The sequence below is a fragment of the Nematolebias whitei genome, chromosome 11 (assembly GCF_014905685.2).
Source record: "Nematolebias whitei isolate Nwh7 chromosome 11, NemWhi1, whole genome shotgun sequence".
In the NCBI taxonomy this organism is placed as follows: domain Eukaryota; kingdom Metazoa; phylum Chordata; class Actinopteri; order Cyprinodontiformes; family Rivulidae; genus Nematolebias; species Nematolebias whitei.
The window spans coordinates 38035621-38051611 of NC_056508.1; the positions used below are offsets into that span (position 1 = coordinate 38035621).

Genomic DNA, 15991 nt, shown 5'->3' on the forward strand with positions numbered 1-15991 from the left:
TATATATATATATATATATATATATATATATATATATAATTTAAAAGATTAACAGAAACATTTTACTCTTTTGGCTCTGCACTAAAGTCCTGATCTTAGATGGCACACTACCGTTATTTGAAATATTTAAAATGGTAGTGAAGACTAAGTTTTAATTTACTTCATGTATGAAAAATCAAAAGTTTTTTTTTTATTAGTTATTTTATATTCGTTTGAGAAAGTCTAGGGCTGGAAGATCTTAGGGCTATTTTTTCCCCCTTGGAGCTCTTTTATACTAAGTGAGCATGCCCGACATGTTCAGTACGAGTGAACACTTCAAGTTGCCATCAGCAACACACACTTCATTATTTGTGATAAACTAGGTCACACACAGATAGTTAGGTGGAGTGGTGACGATGTAAACAACTGTAAAAAGTAGTATGGATTTCTGTAACATGAAACAAGGGAACATTTTTTAAAATGTATATATGTGGAGGAATATTTTTTATTTATTTTTTACATCATGCTCACACTTTATGTCGGAAATGTGAGATATTACTTTACATAAAATAAGATAAAAAAAATGGGTTGCCAGTTTGATCAGAGCGTGAGTGAAATAAACACACCACAAACAGGGTCTAGTTTTAAAAACTTTCAGTAACTCTATTTCTGTATTAATGTACAACCGTTGAAAATTACATCGATTTTTTTTCCTTTTTTCATTTTTTTTAATGATCAACAGCCATTTTCCAGAAGAAAAGTGAGCAACATGAGCTGAAGGGAAAAAACAAAGAAAAAAAAATGAGGGGGAAGACTAAAGAAAGGAGAGCGCATGAGATGTGGGAAGGAGACAAACTAACGGTGAATGAGGAGTGTTTGCGTATGAGTGCGTTGGTGTGTCCCATCTTGATGTCGGTGGGAAGTCCTGTAGCACTCGTGAATTACACTCGTAGAGTTAAAAACAGCTTTATCTGATCAGTGGAGGTGCCAATGCTAGACTTGAATGGAAGTAATTCAGCCTTGCTTGGATTTTAATTTGCCTCGCAAAATAAAGCAACAATATCAGTATCAGAACATAAAAAAATAAAACAAAAAATAATAATGGGACTAATTCCTTGTTAACTATGTTCTAGCCAGAATGGCAGAAGAAGCACCTTTAGATCAGGTGTAACACCAAATACAGGGAGAAATCAATAAGAGACATTGGTTAAAAATCTAAACTACTGTAGCTACCATTTACCAACAAATTATATTTACTCTTAGGAATTCAAAATTTTATATTTGTTTAAGGTTAAGTTTTTAATAAAAATGCAGAACTTTCAGGTCAGTATGTTAAACAGCAATTGTATCACATTTTTTTCAATCAACCTTTATTTATACATTTACCCAGGTTTTGTTGATCATTATGTTTTAATGCACCCAAACTGGCTGAAAACAAGACAAAACCAGAAGCAGCATTCTAGTAGCTGAAACAAGCCGAGGGCTGCAAGTTACTGTAAACAAATTTAAACTATGCTACTTCTGAGGAAATCATTTCATCCATCACTATTCATTTTTATTATTAAAAAATTCAACTGTTTTTTTATGTTGGTTTATAAAGGAACAAGTGACTAATACATGTGACTTGTGCCTGTAAGTCATTATGGTTTATTTAAAACAACAAATACACTATATGACAATCACCTTAAAGAAAAAAGGTGATAACTTTTCACACATCTTCCTCATCCACCTAATAGCACAAGCTTCTTTTTTCTTAAACCGATTCCAGGAGTAACTTTGGAGAATATCTACCAGATAAGATGCAAACGTCACAATAAAGAAAATCCACTGCTTGTAGCCCTGAGACCTGAAACATTGACCCACATGATCAGATATGTGGAGCTGAAATAAGTGTAACCACCGCGGATGTGACGCAGAAATGCAGAGGTGTAAATAAGGAGGAAATTAAATTATGGGGGGTGATAAAGTTGTGATATTCTGTGACCCTGCAGCATTGTAGTAGTGAGAGGCGAGAAAACAGAACAGAAGCAAACAAGCATGTGAAAAAGAGAAACAAAGGGAGGGGTCAGTATGACTGCAATGACAGGCCATCATGGAAGGAAGCGTAGGTCGGAGGCAAGGAAGAAAGTTCGGAGGGAGATGCTGGTGCACTGCAGTCGCGTTTGGAGCCTCAGGTGTCGTGAAAGTCCTTCAGCAGCGTGCGTCGTCTCTGCTCAGCAATGTGCATCTGATTCTCCAGATCCTTAAAAAAAAAAAAAAAAAAAAAAAAAATCATAATATTTCTCTGCTAAGCTTTCCTCAATTTCTTTCAACTTATAGTCTTCCAATTTCTCATAAACGTGCACCCTTACCCCTCTGTCACTGGCGCTGAGTTCGCCCTCGCCTCCAACAACACCTCTCTCGTAGCCGTCGGCCCGCTCCACCTTCCACGACAGGTTTTCTATCTCTGCTTCCAACTGGGCCTGTTGGTATTCAAACTGCAGACAGAAAACAAATTAAAATGGCAACTGTTGAAACAAAGCTCAACGACAACAAAGATGGCAAGACTTGGACGGAGAGTGATGAACAAACTAAGATCACGGCAGAAGCGCGTGATAGAAAATAGAAAAACTGCCATGAAAAAGTTTTTTTTTCTCACCAGTTTCTTGCGTGGGCCTGACTCCATGTAATAGGCGTAGGGGTAGGTGTACTGCAGCGTGTACCGACACTAGAAACAGAGGAAACACATGCTCTGGAAGAAGTTTTGAATATTTGGATACAGAATAAAGAATAGACAACAATAGGTTAAATTAGGCCTGTCACAATAACAAATTTTGCTGGGTGATTAATTGTCGCAGAAATGATCACGATAAACGATAATATTGTTTGAAATTTGACAATAATTAGTAATTATTTATATAATTGTAAATTCTCAACTACTGTTTTAGTAATTATTGTCAAATTTAAGAAAAAAAAAATGTTTTGAGTGTAGTGCTTTTATTGACCACTAGATGGCAGTATAAGACTGTTTGAACCGAAGGATGGATAGTGAGGGAGCGAGCAGAGTGTCTCTAAGAAAAATGGGAGGGAGGCCCCTTGACATGGCATGGGCTGTCTCTACTTCCTTTTTTCGGTTCTCAAAATGGCGGATGCTCGGTGTGGTTTGAGCTCTTTAGCATAGCATTTTTCACACAAAGCTTTTAATTTAAAAAAAATCAGTAAACAAGTTCTAAGATTTTTTGCAGAAGAAAAACAACTTCTTACACGAAGGCACGGGTTTCAACCATGAATTTTGAAGCTTTGACAAGACGGAGTTTTTTCCTGAGGTTGGCGTGTTAGCTTAGCTCGTAGTTTAGCTTCTCAACTAGGCTGCTTTTATCGATCCAAAAACGTGATTTTAGACGGTTAAAACAGATTTTAAAGAAAAAAGAGAAAGGGAGGGGTCAGTGAAGAGCACTGGAGTTGAGCCTTTTGTCATCCAGTGTCCAGTAGAAAGAGAGAGACGTGAAGAAACAATAAAGCCAATAAAATGAGGTAAATAATTTCATTTATCATGCGATTAATTGATTTATTGTTAATCGCAACAGGCCTAGGTTAAATTACATAAATTTTACTGATGAAGCGTTTTAAGCTTGGTCATGTTTTATATGACCAACTGACCAAATTAGCTTTTGTACGACCACATTATGCATCTTAGTTTTACATTTAGGCCAATATAATTATTAATGGCTGAAAGAACTCGATGAAGCAATAAGTAATTGAAAATCAAATAATAACTTGGTGGTTTTAATGTTTACAAGTTTGAAAAAAAATTTCCTGGACTTTTTTAAATTTTTTTATTATTACTTTTCTGCCCGACGATCACAATTACAAAACTCACTGTCCGTGTTTGGTTTCCACAGTACCTTAGCTAGTAGCTTTGCAGCATTATGCAGGTACTGCCAGTCGATCCAAGTGCCCAGATTGTTCATTACTCTCTCCTGGATCTTCTCCTGGATTCTTTGATACGTTTGAGCCTCCAACTGTAGAGACTTGTTATGATTCTCCCACTTGTAGCAAAAAAAAAAAAAAAAAGAAAGACAAATAACAAATTTAACATTCTGAACCAAAGACAAAATTATACATTTAGGGTCTCCTGATGCATGCTCAATAATCCAGGTAGAAAAATCCAAAAAAGTTCAATCTGGTCCTCTGGACATGCAAAAAAAAAATTTTTGCATGTCCAGAGGACCAGATTGAACTTTTTTGGATATACATTTAGGGGTTAACAGTGAACTTAATCTTTACAAAGTTTCTCAACATTTTAATAAAGGTACAGATGTATGACTGTGTAACCTGAACATTTATATCTAATTTTCCAAGATTATGCAATCTTTTACAACGTCCACCTTCGTCCAGATACACACATTTATTTTAATTAATCTTTATACATATAGGTAGTCTCATTGAGCCACAAGGACTCGTTTTCAAGAGAGACCTGTTTAGAAACAGATGGTGGCGGTTCAGGGCCTTGCTCAAGGGCCCAGAGTAAGAAAAATGTGGTGGAGGCAGGTGTGGGTGTTTCAACTTTTCCACCCACATTTTGATGTTGTCGGTCGGGGGAGTCAAACCGGCGACCTTCAGATCACAGGCTCACCTTCTCTAACCTCTGTGCCACCATTCCCCTTGTATATTGATAAATAGTATATTATTACATAATATTTATATGTAAAGTAAAGCTCACTGTGTGTATCAGCCTGTGGGGATCACTTTGCTGCGCAAACTGAACACATTGACATAAACGTAGTAACGTAAGTCTATTACAATTAAATAGGACCCATTTAAGAATTACAAGATGCTCCACATTAAATTTATACACACAACACAAAAATAAAATAAATTAATGAGGGGGAAAAAAATCAAAGTTAAAAAATAAGATAGGTATGCTAATCAGGCTAAAGTTCTCCAAATGTCAGTCTAAAAGGATGAGTCTTCAGCCGTTTCTTTAATAAATCCATCAAGTCCACAGCTTGAGGAAGAGTTGTCCATTTCTACTTCAGATAAAAAATTACAGACGCTCGCCATCTACAACATCACAGGTGAAAGAGTAACTAGATGCCAATGCATAAGAAGCTCTGTGAAGCAGGCCCAAAATGAGTTACGATCAAAGATCACGATCTGCTGGTCTACACAGGCATAAAAAAAAATAAAAGAATAAACACGTACAAGTTCTGTTTCTAAAAGTTTCACTCTTGAATCTCTTTCAGGCTCTGAAACATTCAACCAATTATTACATTTAGAATGCTGAAGTTTAATTTAGGCTGCACAATTAATTGCAAATTTAGTTTCATGGCAATATCAGTATTGCAAAGGACGGCTTGGACCATTATATTTCAAGTACTATGTATTCATATCCTGCATGGTATTATTATATTTGGTTATTCTAACAGACTTTTACTGGTCTTGAAGTCGACGCCTGGTTTAAAACACAATTGAAAGTTAGGACTGAGGAAAATGTGGGTTTGTCGCAATCGATATAGTCATAGTAATATTAAACAATATCAAACATCACGTTTTTTTTTCCCTAATATTGTGCAGCCATAATTATAATTAACTTTTAGAAAGAAAGAAAGAAAAAAAAAAACACCTCACCCTTTCAAAGTAGAAGAGGTATTTTTTAAGGGCCTCCCTGGCCTGAGCCTGCTGGCTCTGGTTGACTATATCTGGGTTTTCTTTGTAGCGGCTGCACTCGTAATATTCACTGCCATGAGTCTTCCAGTCTCCAAGACACATCCAGCAGAAGTCTTTCAGAAAACAGAACACACACCTTCAGAAACTCTGTGCACAAGCTTAGTATGGTATTTAAAATAAATAAACATGAAAATAAAATTATTTACAAGATCCGTTTAGGTTGCTCAGTGTACAGCTGCAACATTTCAAGCTCTTCAGACAACAGAATAGTTTGATTTTATAGCATTTTTTATTTAAGTTTTCATGAGAAAACTGACATGTGGACCACATCACACACTGAAAAAAAAATATTTAGGAAGTATTTCTGTTTTTTTAAATAATCCATTTGAATATAAGCCCCTATAAAAGCTTTGATAAGAGATAAAATGCAAAAAATATAATTTAAATTTATTTAACCCAAAAATCAAATTTATTGCATTTCTTTGTGATCAGAAAAAAAAACAACAACAAAAAAAAACTTATATAAAACTGAAATTTTGACAACGATTTGTGTTGTGTGCGACATATTTTTCCTCATGACTCCTTTCAGGAGGTGTGAAACTGTGAGATCAACAACTTACCATGCTTGCACTTGGAGCATTGCTGAAACAAACAAACACACAGGAAGGACGTGTAAATAATGAACCTTTAACCTGCATAAACAACCACAAAGAATCACTTTAAATTCAACAAGTACAAGACAATGGAGGGAGAACAAAGTTAGTTTGATATATATAAAAAAAATCAGAACAAATCTGCTAAATGGTACATTAATAAAACTATGACGAAAAAAAAAGTAAAGATTTTAGCCAGAGTCTGACTAAATATTTTTAGAATTTCGTGTGTTGTCAAAGTGTGATTTCAGCTCTTACCATGTGATTGCATCCTCCATTCTTTTCAATGCAGATATTGCACTTTGGACACTAGAAGAAAAAACGGTATTTAGCTTCCTATTTAAATCACAGCTGTGGTCAAACTACACAGAAAGGTGTGAGTGAAGTAAAAAATAATAATAAAACAAAAAATGTCATTTGTAAGATTAAAGTAAACAACGGGTATGTAAACAGCTGTGTGAGTATGTGTGCAGCCGTCGTACATCTTTAGTGTGTGCGCTGATATAGTTTGCAGTCTCCGAGTCGTCTGCACATTTGGTCAGCCATTTTCGAATTGTTGCGCAGTCTGTGGGTGCGTGGTACATCTGACGACACTTGAAGCTGAGGCAGAGAAAGCAAACACATCCACTGTTGCATTTCTGCAAACTGTGAAACTTTCAGCCTTCGTACAAAACGTGACATAGCAGGCTTGAAACGGTAAAATAAACATTTTTGAAAAGTAAAAACATTTTCATGTATAATTTAAATCAGGCTTCAATTAAAATATTCACACATTCCAATGTGTTCTGTTTTTATTAACATCTATTACAGCCTTCTAGTCTTTGGTGGAAACAGGAAAGGGTTTTATGATGTTAGGATAACACCTGTTTAACATGAGAACAAATGTTCCTTGCTGTGTTTTTCCTACCAGAAAACTTCATTGCAGCGGCTACACTGAACTCTGCGCGCCCGAGGCTCCTGCACCTTGATGACCATAGGACAGTCTGCACCCGGACACAACTGCAGCTGGAAGTGACTCTGCAAAAACAAAAAAAGGCAAGAACGGCATGAAAAAACTGCTTAGACCAATCTTTTACTTCAAAATGTTTTCATAAAATATTGTTCTTGTATTCTGTGGAATATCCAAACGTTGCATCATTTCTGAGAAAGAATGTTCAACTTTTTATGTATTTTTTATGTGTTAACAACATACAGAGTATTTTAAACCACCATTTATCCATGAATAAATAAATGTAGAAAATTACTTAATACAAAACATGTTGAATTAAGTCAATCCAAGCAAACCAACAAATCCCTGAAATCTTAATTCAGCTGTTACATATTCAGGCTTTGACTAATCATTTGACCAAACAGATTTAGTACACAAAGAGCCGGCCACACACCTCAACATAATCTCTGAAGAGATAGCGTCTGTATTTGTCCTTTAGCTCCTCCCCAAGAAGCAGTGGCAGGACAAAGTCTTCTGGCATACACAAGGAACAGTCCTGAGCCATGCACGAGATACCTGAACGCAAACATGTTTGTATTATTACAGGGGAAACAAATGGCAGTGATTTCAACTAAATTAGATTCTACTTCAGGTTGAACTGTACAGGTTGAAGTCTTGTCAATATTTACATAGAAAAGTTTTAAGCAACAACATTACTTTCAACAAGATGATTCCTGTTGAGGTTGGGCCCCCACTGGGGGTCATGAAACACCACATAAAAGGCCTTGAGAAAATTTACAAATATATCAGAACTGTTGAGTTCAAAATTGAGCAACAAAGTTATAGAGTTGACAACAATGGAACTGGATGGATGAGGCAACACTCCGTCCCTTGCTGGATCATGTTCAGACTCTGTTTGTATATGTGAGATGGGATTAACAACTTAATGTTGAGAATAATTAATGTGTAAACATATTGTATAATAAACTTAAATGCTTTGCCAAAGGGAAGTCTATTTGTAGCTGTGTTTGGTTAAAGCAGACTGGACCAGTGTAACTCTAGAAACCAGACTGGGGTCTCTCTTCCATCACAGCTTCGTCCTTGGTGCAGCCGACAGAGACACTTATCAGACTCAGACTCTGATTATGTGGATCGACTTTATCAGAAAGGCCTTTAGGAAGCAGCACAGAGACGCTGCATATCAGCGTGGTCCTACAAATCATTACAACTTAAGAAAGGTAAGACTGTATATCTTCCATTGCCCCAACCCCCCCACACACACAGTTCACTGAATAACTTCATGCCGACGCCCACACACTCATCTGCTATCCTGCTGACTCAAGCACACTCTTTCAGACACATACTAATAACCACGAGGCTGCTGCAGCAACATGCCTTCCTTGTAAAAGTTCATACCAGGTGGAAGACATCAAATCCCTATTTTTAAAGTCTTTCTGGAATTGTCATATTGAACACAAGGTGAAAAAAAAACATCTATGTACAAACACCTTGGAGGTTCAGTGTTTTCCGTCAGTAAAACTGCTGGTGGATGGATATTAAAGTACCACTCAGGAAAAAAGCCTGCAGAAAGGCAACAGCTAAAAACTTAAATACATGAGGTTGAAATATAGACGGCAGTGCATAAAATCTGAAACGTGGACATGAATGAACACAACATCAAACAGAACTGCAACTCAGTCACTCTTACCCCAGCTCTGGCGACAGAGATGCACACAAAACACACAAACTGTGTGTATAGTACTCACCTACTCCAATACCATCCTTGACCAGAACGGTGCAGTGCTGCTCCCAGCATGCTTTGCAGAAGGAGTGCTGACAAGGCAGTGCCAGCAGGGAGTCTCTCCGTACAATTTGTAGACACACACCACACTGGAGGGTCTGAGGAGCCTGAAACACACACAAGAAAAAACATAATGATTAAACTAAACCAGTAACATTTTAACAATATTTATTTTTTAATTAGAATTTTTTTTATTAAACTTTAAAATGTAAATCCAACAGTAGTATTTTATATTAAGCAAACCAAAATCAATTTTTTTGAGCACTATGATTTTCTGTTGCTTTTAAATTTGACATTGCTTTTCAGCAAACGAGTGCTAAAGTAAACGTGTCAAAAAAGTAGAAATAAAACAAGTTTAACTCACAGTGACTAATCTGCACATACTGCTGGGCTGGACCAGAGCTTCTGACAAAAGCAGAGACGAGTTGGACTTACATCTGCGTGGAAATCAACAGAACCAGAAATTGAAAGAATAACAAAAGAGGTTAAACATGCTTGACTGAGAAATGATACCAAGTTTACGCATAAAATCACTGCATTTAATAGATACCGGTAAATGTCACAAAGAGAAATAAATGTTTGAAATGCTGAGTTACTACCCCTCTACTACCCTACCAGTCTTTCAGGGAGGGCAACAGTTTTTATTGGCTGCAAAAGTCCATGTTTTTTAACCAATACAATCAGATTCCAGACTTTCAACACTGTCAAAAATCAGTACAAATAAGTCTTCAAACACTTTAAAGTATACAAGTAAAGAAAGAAAAAGAGGAATAAGTAAAGCTGGATACAGGATACTAAAAAGTGTAATAGTTGGGTGCAGTGCAGAAGCAAAAAAAAAAAAAAAAAAAATCCACAGGCAGACAAGTAAATACAGAATCTGTGAGGGAGTGAAATAAATACCTGTCCAGAATTTGTGAAATCTGCCAGTGAAAATGCACCAGGATCAGTTTAGCTACCGACGGTGAAACCTGCAAGGAAAAGAAGGACATGGCTTAAAGTAGAGATAAACTTCGTGAACAGGACCACAATCTGATTTAAAAAATGCAAACGAACATGACACTAAAGGTATGAAGTGTGACAGTATTTACACTTTAATAAATGCAAGGTTCATTCGTTCAAGGACACTTTCAAGGTGATCTTTCAAGTTCTCCTAGAAGCATAAAGTAGTGTCAAATTGCTAACAAACTACATTTATGATATGCTAAAGTTATAAAATGGTGAAACAGAACAAACAACTAAAACAACGTTCCAAAAATTCCTTAAACATATACATCCTATATTTACTATGTTGTATTAAACAGCCATTTCTTTTTTTATGAATTATTAAAATGAGGGAAATACCATTGCAAATGACTTTGAGGAAGGCAGTCTATCATTTACTCTAACCTACTTTATTGGGTTATTTTTCATTTGTTTTAAATAATCAAAAACCCATCTTTCAATTTAAAAAGAAGATGCACTGTTATGTACATTAAAGCAGCACAATATTTATGAAAAACCTGTGATGTGCTATTATTATATATTACTATATTATTATTAGGTTATTATATTATTATTATTCATATTTCTATATTGCACTGGTAATATTGATTGCAATAAACACACATTTTCTTCACTCCTCACTTTCTCTTCTGGCATCACCATCATCTAAACCAGGCATAGGCATCAAGACCAGTAAGTCTGTTGAACTGACTAAATATATTAGCGTGCAGAAAATTAATGCATAGTAATTTGAAAATAATGTTCTATAATTTACTGCAGTCCAAGCACTGATTTGCAGTATTAAAATTCAACTCATTTCTATTGCAATGATGATACATTAAACATCTAAACAGGCAGATTTTACTGACAGATAAACAGTAAACTCAAAACCTGACAGAACCAAAGGCATGCTACACTTAGAAAATAAATTAAAAAAGATATTCACCAACTTGGCTTGGTGTACAACACCCCTATCCCTCTCACATTAATCTGTAGGAAATCTTTTTGTCTTTTGAGTAAACGGTGCTTTGACACACTAGTCAATTATGATTCGCTTATTTTTTGACCCTTCTAAAGGAAATATAACTCAGCTGCACTGACCTTCAAAGCAGCGGCGACAGTATTTACTTCCTCCGTCAGCACACACTGACTCTCTTTGTACGACAGACAGGTGAACTGATACTCCTCTGGGTCAAAGGAATCAGCGCCCTGTTGCTCCACGTCACTGGCCACTCCATCATAATAGTAATTTTGATCCTCCTCTTCTCCTCCATCGTCTTCATCCTCGTCTTCTTCAGAGTTCACTCCAAAGTCCTCCTCATTGCTGTCAGATGCCTGGCTGTTCATGTCCACAGACATCTAGCCGATTTAAATGAATCACCCGGACAGGTAGACAAAGCCGCCTACCTGTCAGTTTCAAGTGGTCCAGTTGTGGATTAAATGGGTTGACTGAAGCTTCAACTCCCACTTTCCACCTGGTGTCAGTGCTGAGAGACACCCTGTCTTCCTGTCTGACTGAGGCGCAACAGAGTGCGCTCAGCAGCAGCGGAAGAAGCAGAAGAAGTTACACTCTCCGTCACTCATTTGGAAATCTGAGGAAAGAAAGAGAATATGGAATAACTTTGCATTCAAAATAAATGTATTTACCGATACTTGTTAACTGTCTTCACTTGTTGATTCTGCTTCAGCTAGTGTCTGCAAGTTCAAATACTAAGGCAGCAGAGCTGAACATGTCAGAGAAAATTTGCAAAACAAGCTAGAATGTCCTTTAAATAATTAAAAATGCTAGTTTCCAAATGTGAAATATTCACAGGATAGTGTGGCGTGAAGACACTGACTTTTCTTTGCATGCCACTTGCTACTGTTGTTATATATCGTAACATTTATGGCACAAAGTTAAGCTTTCTTAATCTTATTGAAAATGAATCGGAAGTTATTTGGTTTAGTAAATATAAATCTCTATTTAGAACTTCAGACATTCTGGGTCTTTTGACTCAGTACAGTTGCTCCGCTGTTAGAAACCTGAACATGATAGCTCTTAAGCTGCATAAAGCATGCAGCATCAAGGACCACACCCACCCAGCACAAGGACTTTTCCGTCTACTACCCTCAGGCAAACAATACAGGAACCTCCTATCACGCACCATAATACTCAAAGACAGTCAGATTACAGAAATCTTGATAACACTAAACAACTGACAACAGCATTGCACTAAGCCACATCTGTGACACCTAATATTTTTATTGCTGCTGCACTATGTGCCTGTATACCATCATAATTCAATTAATCTCAGTATTACTCATAATCTGTGCACAAACTAACCTGTCACACAGCCTGTGTAGTATGGTATAAGCTAGTTATGGGAAATATATATCACATGCATTTAAGCTTATATTACTACCTGTGAAATATTTATTTATACAAATTCATCCTACTACTTGACCCGTTATATTCTACCATGTTTTTGTTTACTATATTTCTTTTAGACCTTATAAATATTCTATTTCTTTTTCACTTCTTGTTACTTTCTTTGTACCCTTATTGTATGCTTTAGTATTTCTTGTTTGTTTTTTGTTTTTAGCTAGTCTAATCGGTTCTTCTCATCCTGAACATGTCATTGCATTGCTGACCTTGTGTTAACCTGCATATAATAAATAAATAAATAAACTAAACTAAGTTGAATAAACAGATAAACTAAGTTATCAAATCCAGCTTCTTCCAATTCAGACCTATTGCCAAAGAGAAGTCACTTATCCCTACTAAACATTCTGAGAAAGACCAAAGTTCATGCTTAGTAATCCAGGTTTAAAATCCAACAATGTTCAGTCAGGTGATCTGGACGGTTTCTTTTTTGCGGAGACATTTCATCCTTCATCCAAAGGACTTTTTCAATCTGAGGAGCCACCAAACAAAAGTGATTCCCACAAACAGCATACTCCATAGTGGGAAAAAAACAGCTGGTGCTAAGATGGCCTCTGGGGCCCGCCCTCTCCTCAGAGACAGTCATGCCAAAGTGGTTCAAAACACCAAAGTTCATGCTCAGCAATCCAGGTATACAATCCAACAATGTTCAGTCAGGTCATCTGGACGATTTTTTAAATTATTTTTATAAAAACAAAAGGACAAAGAAAAAAGAAAGGACGAAGCATCTCAGCAAAAAAAGAAAGGAAAAAAAGAAACCGTCCAGATGACTTGATTTTATCCATCCATCCATGATATTTTACCCGCTTCTTCCATTTTGGGTCACGGGGGTCACTGGTGCCCATGTCCAGCAATCACTGGGTGAAAGGCGGGGACACCAGGACAGGTCGCAAGACCATCACAGGGCCATACAGAGATAATCAAGACAAACAACCATTCACTCTCACTCACACCTAGTGACAATTTAGAGTTACCAATCAGCCTAACATGCATGTTTTTGGTCTGTGGGAGGAAACCGGCATGACAGAGGAGTTGACGGGGGAGAGGGTGGGCCCCGGAGGCCATCTTAGCACCAGCAAACTGTTTTTTTCCCACTATGAAGTATGCTGTTTGTGGGAATCAGCTTTGTTTGGTGGCTCATCAGATTGTAGAAGTCCTTTGGATGAAGGATAAAGTGTCTCAGCAACAAAAAAAAAAGAAATCGTCCAGATGACCTGACTGAACATTGTTAAATTCTGAGAAAGGTCATACTTTCAGTCGTTTCATGTCTGGACTTCTGAATTTCCCTGAATGTTGGTTTAGACCAGTTATCTCTGCATCTCTAACAAACCCCATCTTCTGTCTGGTACAAAGAAGTGAGAACACGTAACACCGGTTTTGATACGTCTTGGCTTCCTGTTTACTTTTAGATAACTTTTTTTCCAGTTTTACTATAAATTTTTCAGGTTTTCAATGGTCTTGCCCCACCGTATTTAACTGATCTTAACATCTATACACCAGGTAGAGCATTGTGACTCTACCAATCAGTTTATGGCATCTCACTGAGCTGCAACTAGTTGACAAACACATTCATCATGAGGGAGTCTCCTAATGTCTCCAGGATGTCTTACGACATTTGTGGGATTCTAAACCTCGGTGAATCAGCCAGAGGTACAGAGCCCTGTTCTTGAGTTTTGCACATGTTCAAAATATTTGTGTGAGAACATTTCTCCCCAAATAGTTACAAAGAAATTGAAGGCATCTCCAACCTATCTAGAGCTGAATTTCAATACCTGCACGAGTACTGTTTTCTGAGAGCAAATATCCAGATCTAAAAAAACAACAACAAAACATGCTGATATTTATTTAATCCTCCAAATCAGACTCTTTATTTCAAAAGCACACTTCAGCAGATTAAATCATAAACATGGGGGATGTGGTTAGAGAAAATGCTGAAGAGGACAATGTGTGCTTGTCCAAAAATGCAATTTTGCAAGCCGTGCACACAAAGTCTGATTTTCAAATACTTACAACTCAAAATGCAGACAAATAGCTAGTCAGCCACTTGGTTGTCAACACTCAGAATTCAGTATTCACTTTTCTTCTCTCGCAATTTTGAAATCAACTCGTCCCTCAACAGTCACAGCTCAGATACCACTTTTCTCCTGGATGTTCCAAAATCTAAATGAAAAAATGATGGTAAGGCCGTCAGACGCTTGCAGTGCCTAGTTCAACTTCATGGAGCAATGCACCTTTCAGTCAACACAGAGCTCAGCCTATTGACTTTTAAGTCAGCGCTCAAGACCCATCTTCTTAACATATCTTTGATTTAGAGAGAGCATGATAATGCAGCTGAAGCCTGCCAGCTGCCTCCCAGAGCCAGGCAGCCAACAGACGGATCTGCTCACATTCCGTCTGCCGGTCCACGGTTTAAAAATAGGCTGCAAACTGGGTGACACAGATCTCGCTAGGCTAATTTAATACAGCCACTCAATCAAAACAGATTAGATAACAGAATATGGGTAAATTCAAATGATGTGTACTAAACTGAATTTAGGGGGCGTGAAAACTCTCTGACGACTCTGAACAGTGGCATCTCGGTTCGACCTCGACGAAAAAGCTAAATAAAGTCAAATCCACAGAGTGACTGTTTGACTTGTTAGCAGGGTTAGCTTTCTGGCTAGCATGCTAGTATCCTGATGCATGCTAGTAGTTATCAGCAGTTAAGTATGAGCATGCTAAACCCATGCGTGACCACGACGGGTTACACGGCGGAATTATTTTCTAATAGCCTTGGTAAAGTTTTCAGGCGAAAGTTGCTTTTACTCTAATACAATAAAGTAACACTGTAGTAGGCACCCCCTCTTATCACCCCCTTCAGCTAAACCTCCGAGTCTCACCTACCTACTCCACTCCGGGGATTGAGATGTAAACAACTAGGCCCGCTGCAGCTGGGGTGTATCCAGGGACATTTAAACTACTGCTGCATTCACTTCATGTTTGAAAAAGTCCAAAGCAATTACCTTTTCAGAGCAGCGTTAGCTCAACTGGCTGTGGAAAAAAACGGGAGCGAAGTGGGGGAATCGAGTTTTGACTCGGCTGGCAGTTAGGCGGAAGCTAAACGGCTACAGAGGTGCTTATCAATTACGTCACGTCCGCCTTTCTCACGCACCCTCCTCTCGCTTTAAAGAAATATAAGCAATCTCACATAAAAGTTCATTTTTGAGTATTTCTATCCTAAATACAGTTTTTAACCAAATTATTTGCAGTATAGGTGTCCTGAGTGAAGTTTAAAAAAAAAGAGCAAAAATTGAAAAGTGGCTATAATTTAGTCAGTTTAAAAGATTTTGACTTTAATATCCTGATGCATGCTCCAGGTAGAAAAAATCTAAAAAAGTTAAGTCTAATGTCCAGAGGACCAGACTTAACTTTCTTTTAGATTTTGACCTTAAATCTTAAGTTTGATTATGGCTGATTCTACCTGAGCACTAACAAATTGTGCTAGACATTTGTTTACTATTTTGCCATTAAAATTTTCAAATGAACCACTTGCTATTTTGATAAAACTTGAAACCAACCCAAGATGGCTGACACAGCCA

At 37.3% G+C, this 15991-nt stretch overlaps 1 protein-coding gene across 1 annotated transcript; it reads right to left on the reverse strand.

The window, feature by feature from the left end:
* Positions 1 to 1447: 1447 nt before the first annotated feature.
* On the reverse strand, positions 1448 to 15528 carry arih2 (ariadne homolog 2 (Drosophila)). The gene is made up of 15 exons (XM_037684965.1): positions 15416 to 15528; positions 11093 to 11583; positions 9911 to 9978; positions 9375 to 9447; positions 8976 to 9117; positions 7664 to 7785; positions 7189 to 7298; positions 6764 to 6881; positions 6540 to 6590; positions 6249 to 6270; positions 5590 to 5741; positions 3864 to 4007; positions 2618 to 2686; positions 2331 to 2456; positions 1448 to 2221 (listed from the first exon to the last, which is right to left on the reverse strand). Exons 2-15 carry the CDS (start codon positions 11348 to 11350, stop codon positions 2150 to 2152), a joined length of 1527 nt encoding a protein of 508 aa, XP_037540893.1. The 5' UTR covers positions 11351 to 11583; positions 15416 to 15528; the 3' UTR covers positions 1448 to 2149.
* Positions 15529 to 15991: the final 463 nt, after the last annotated feature.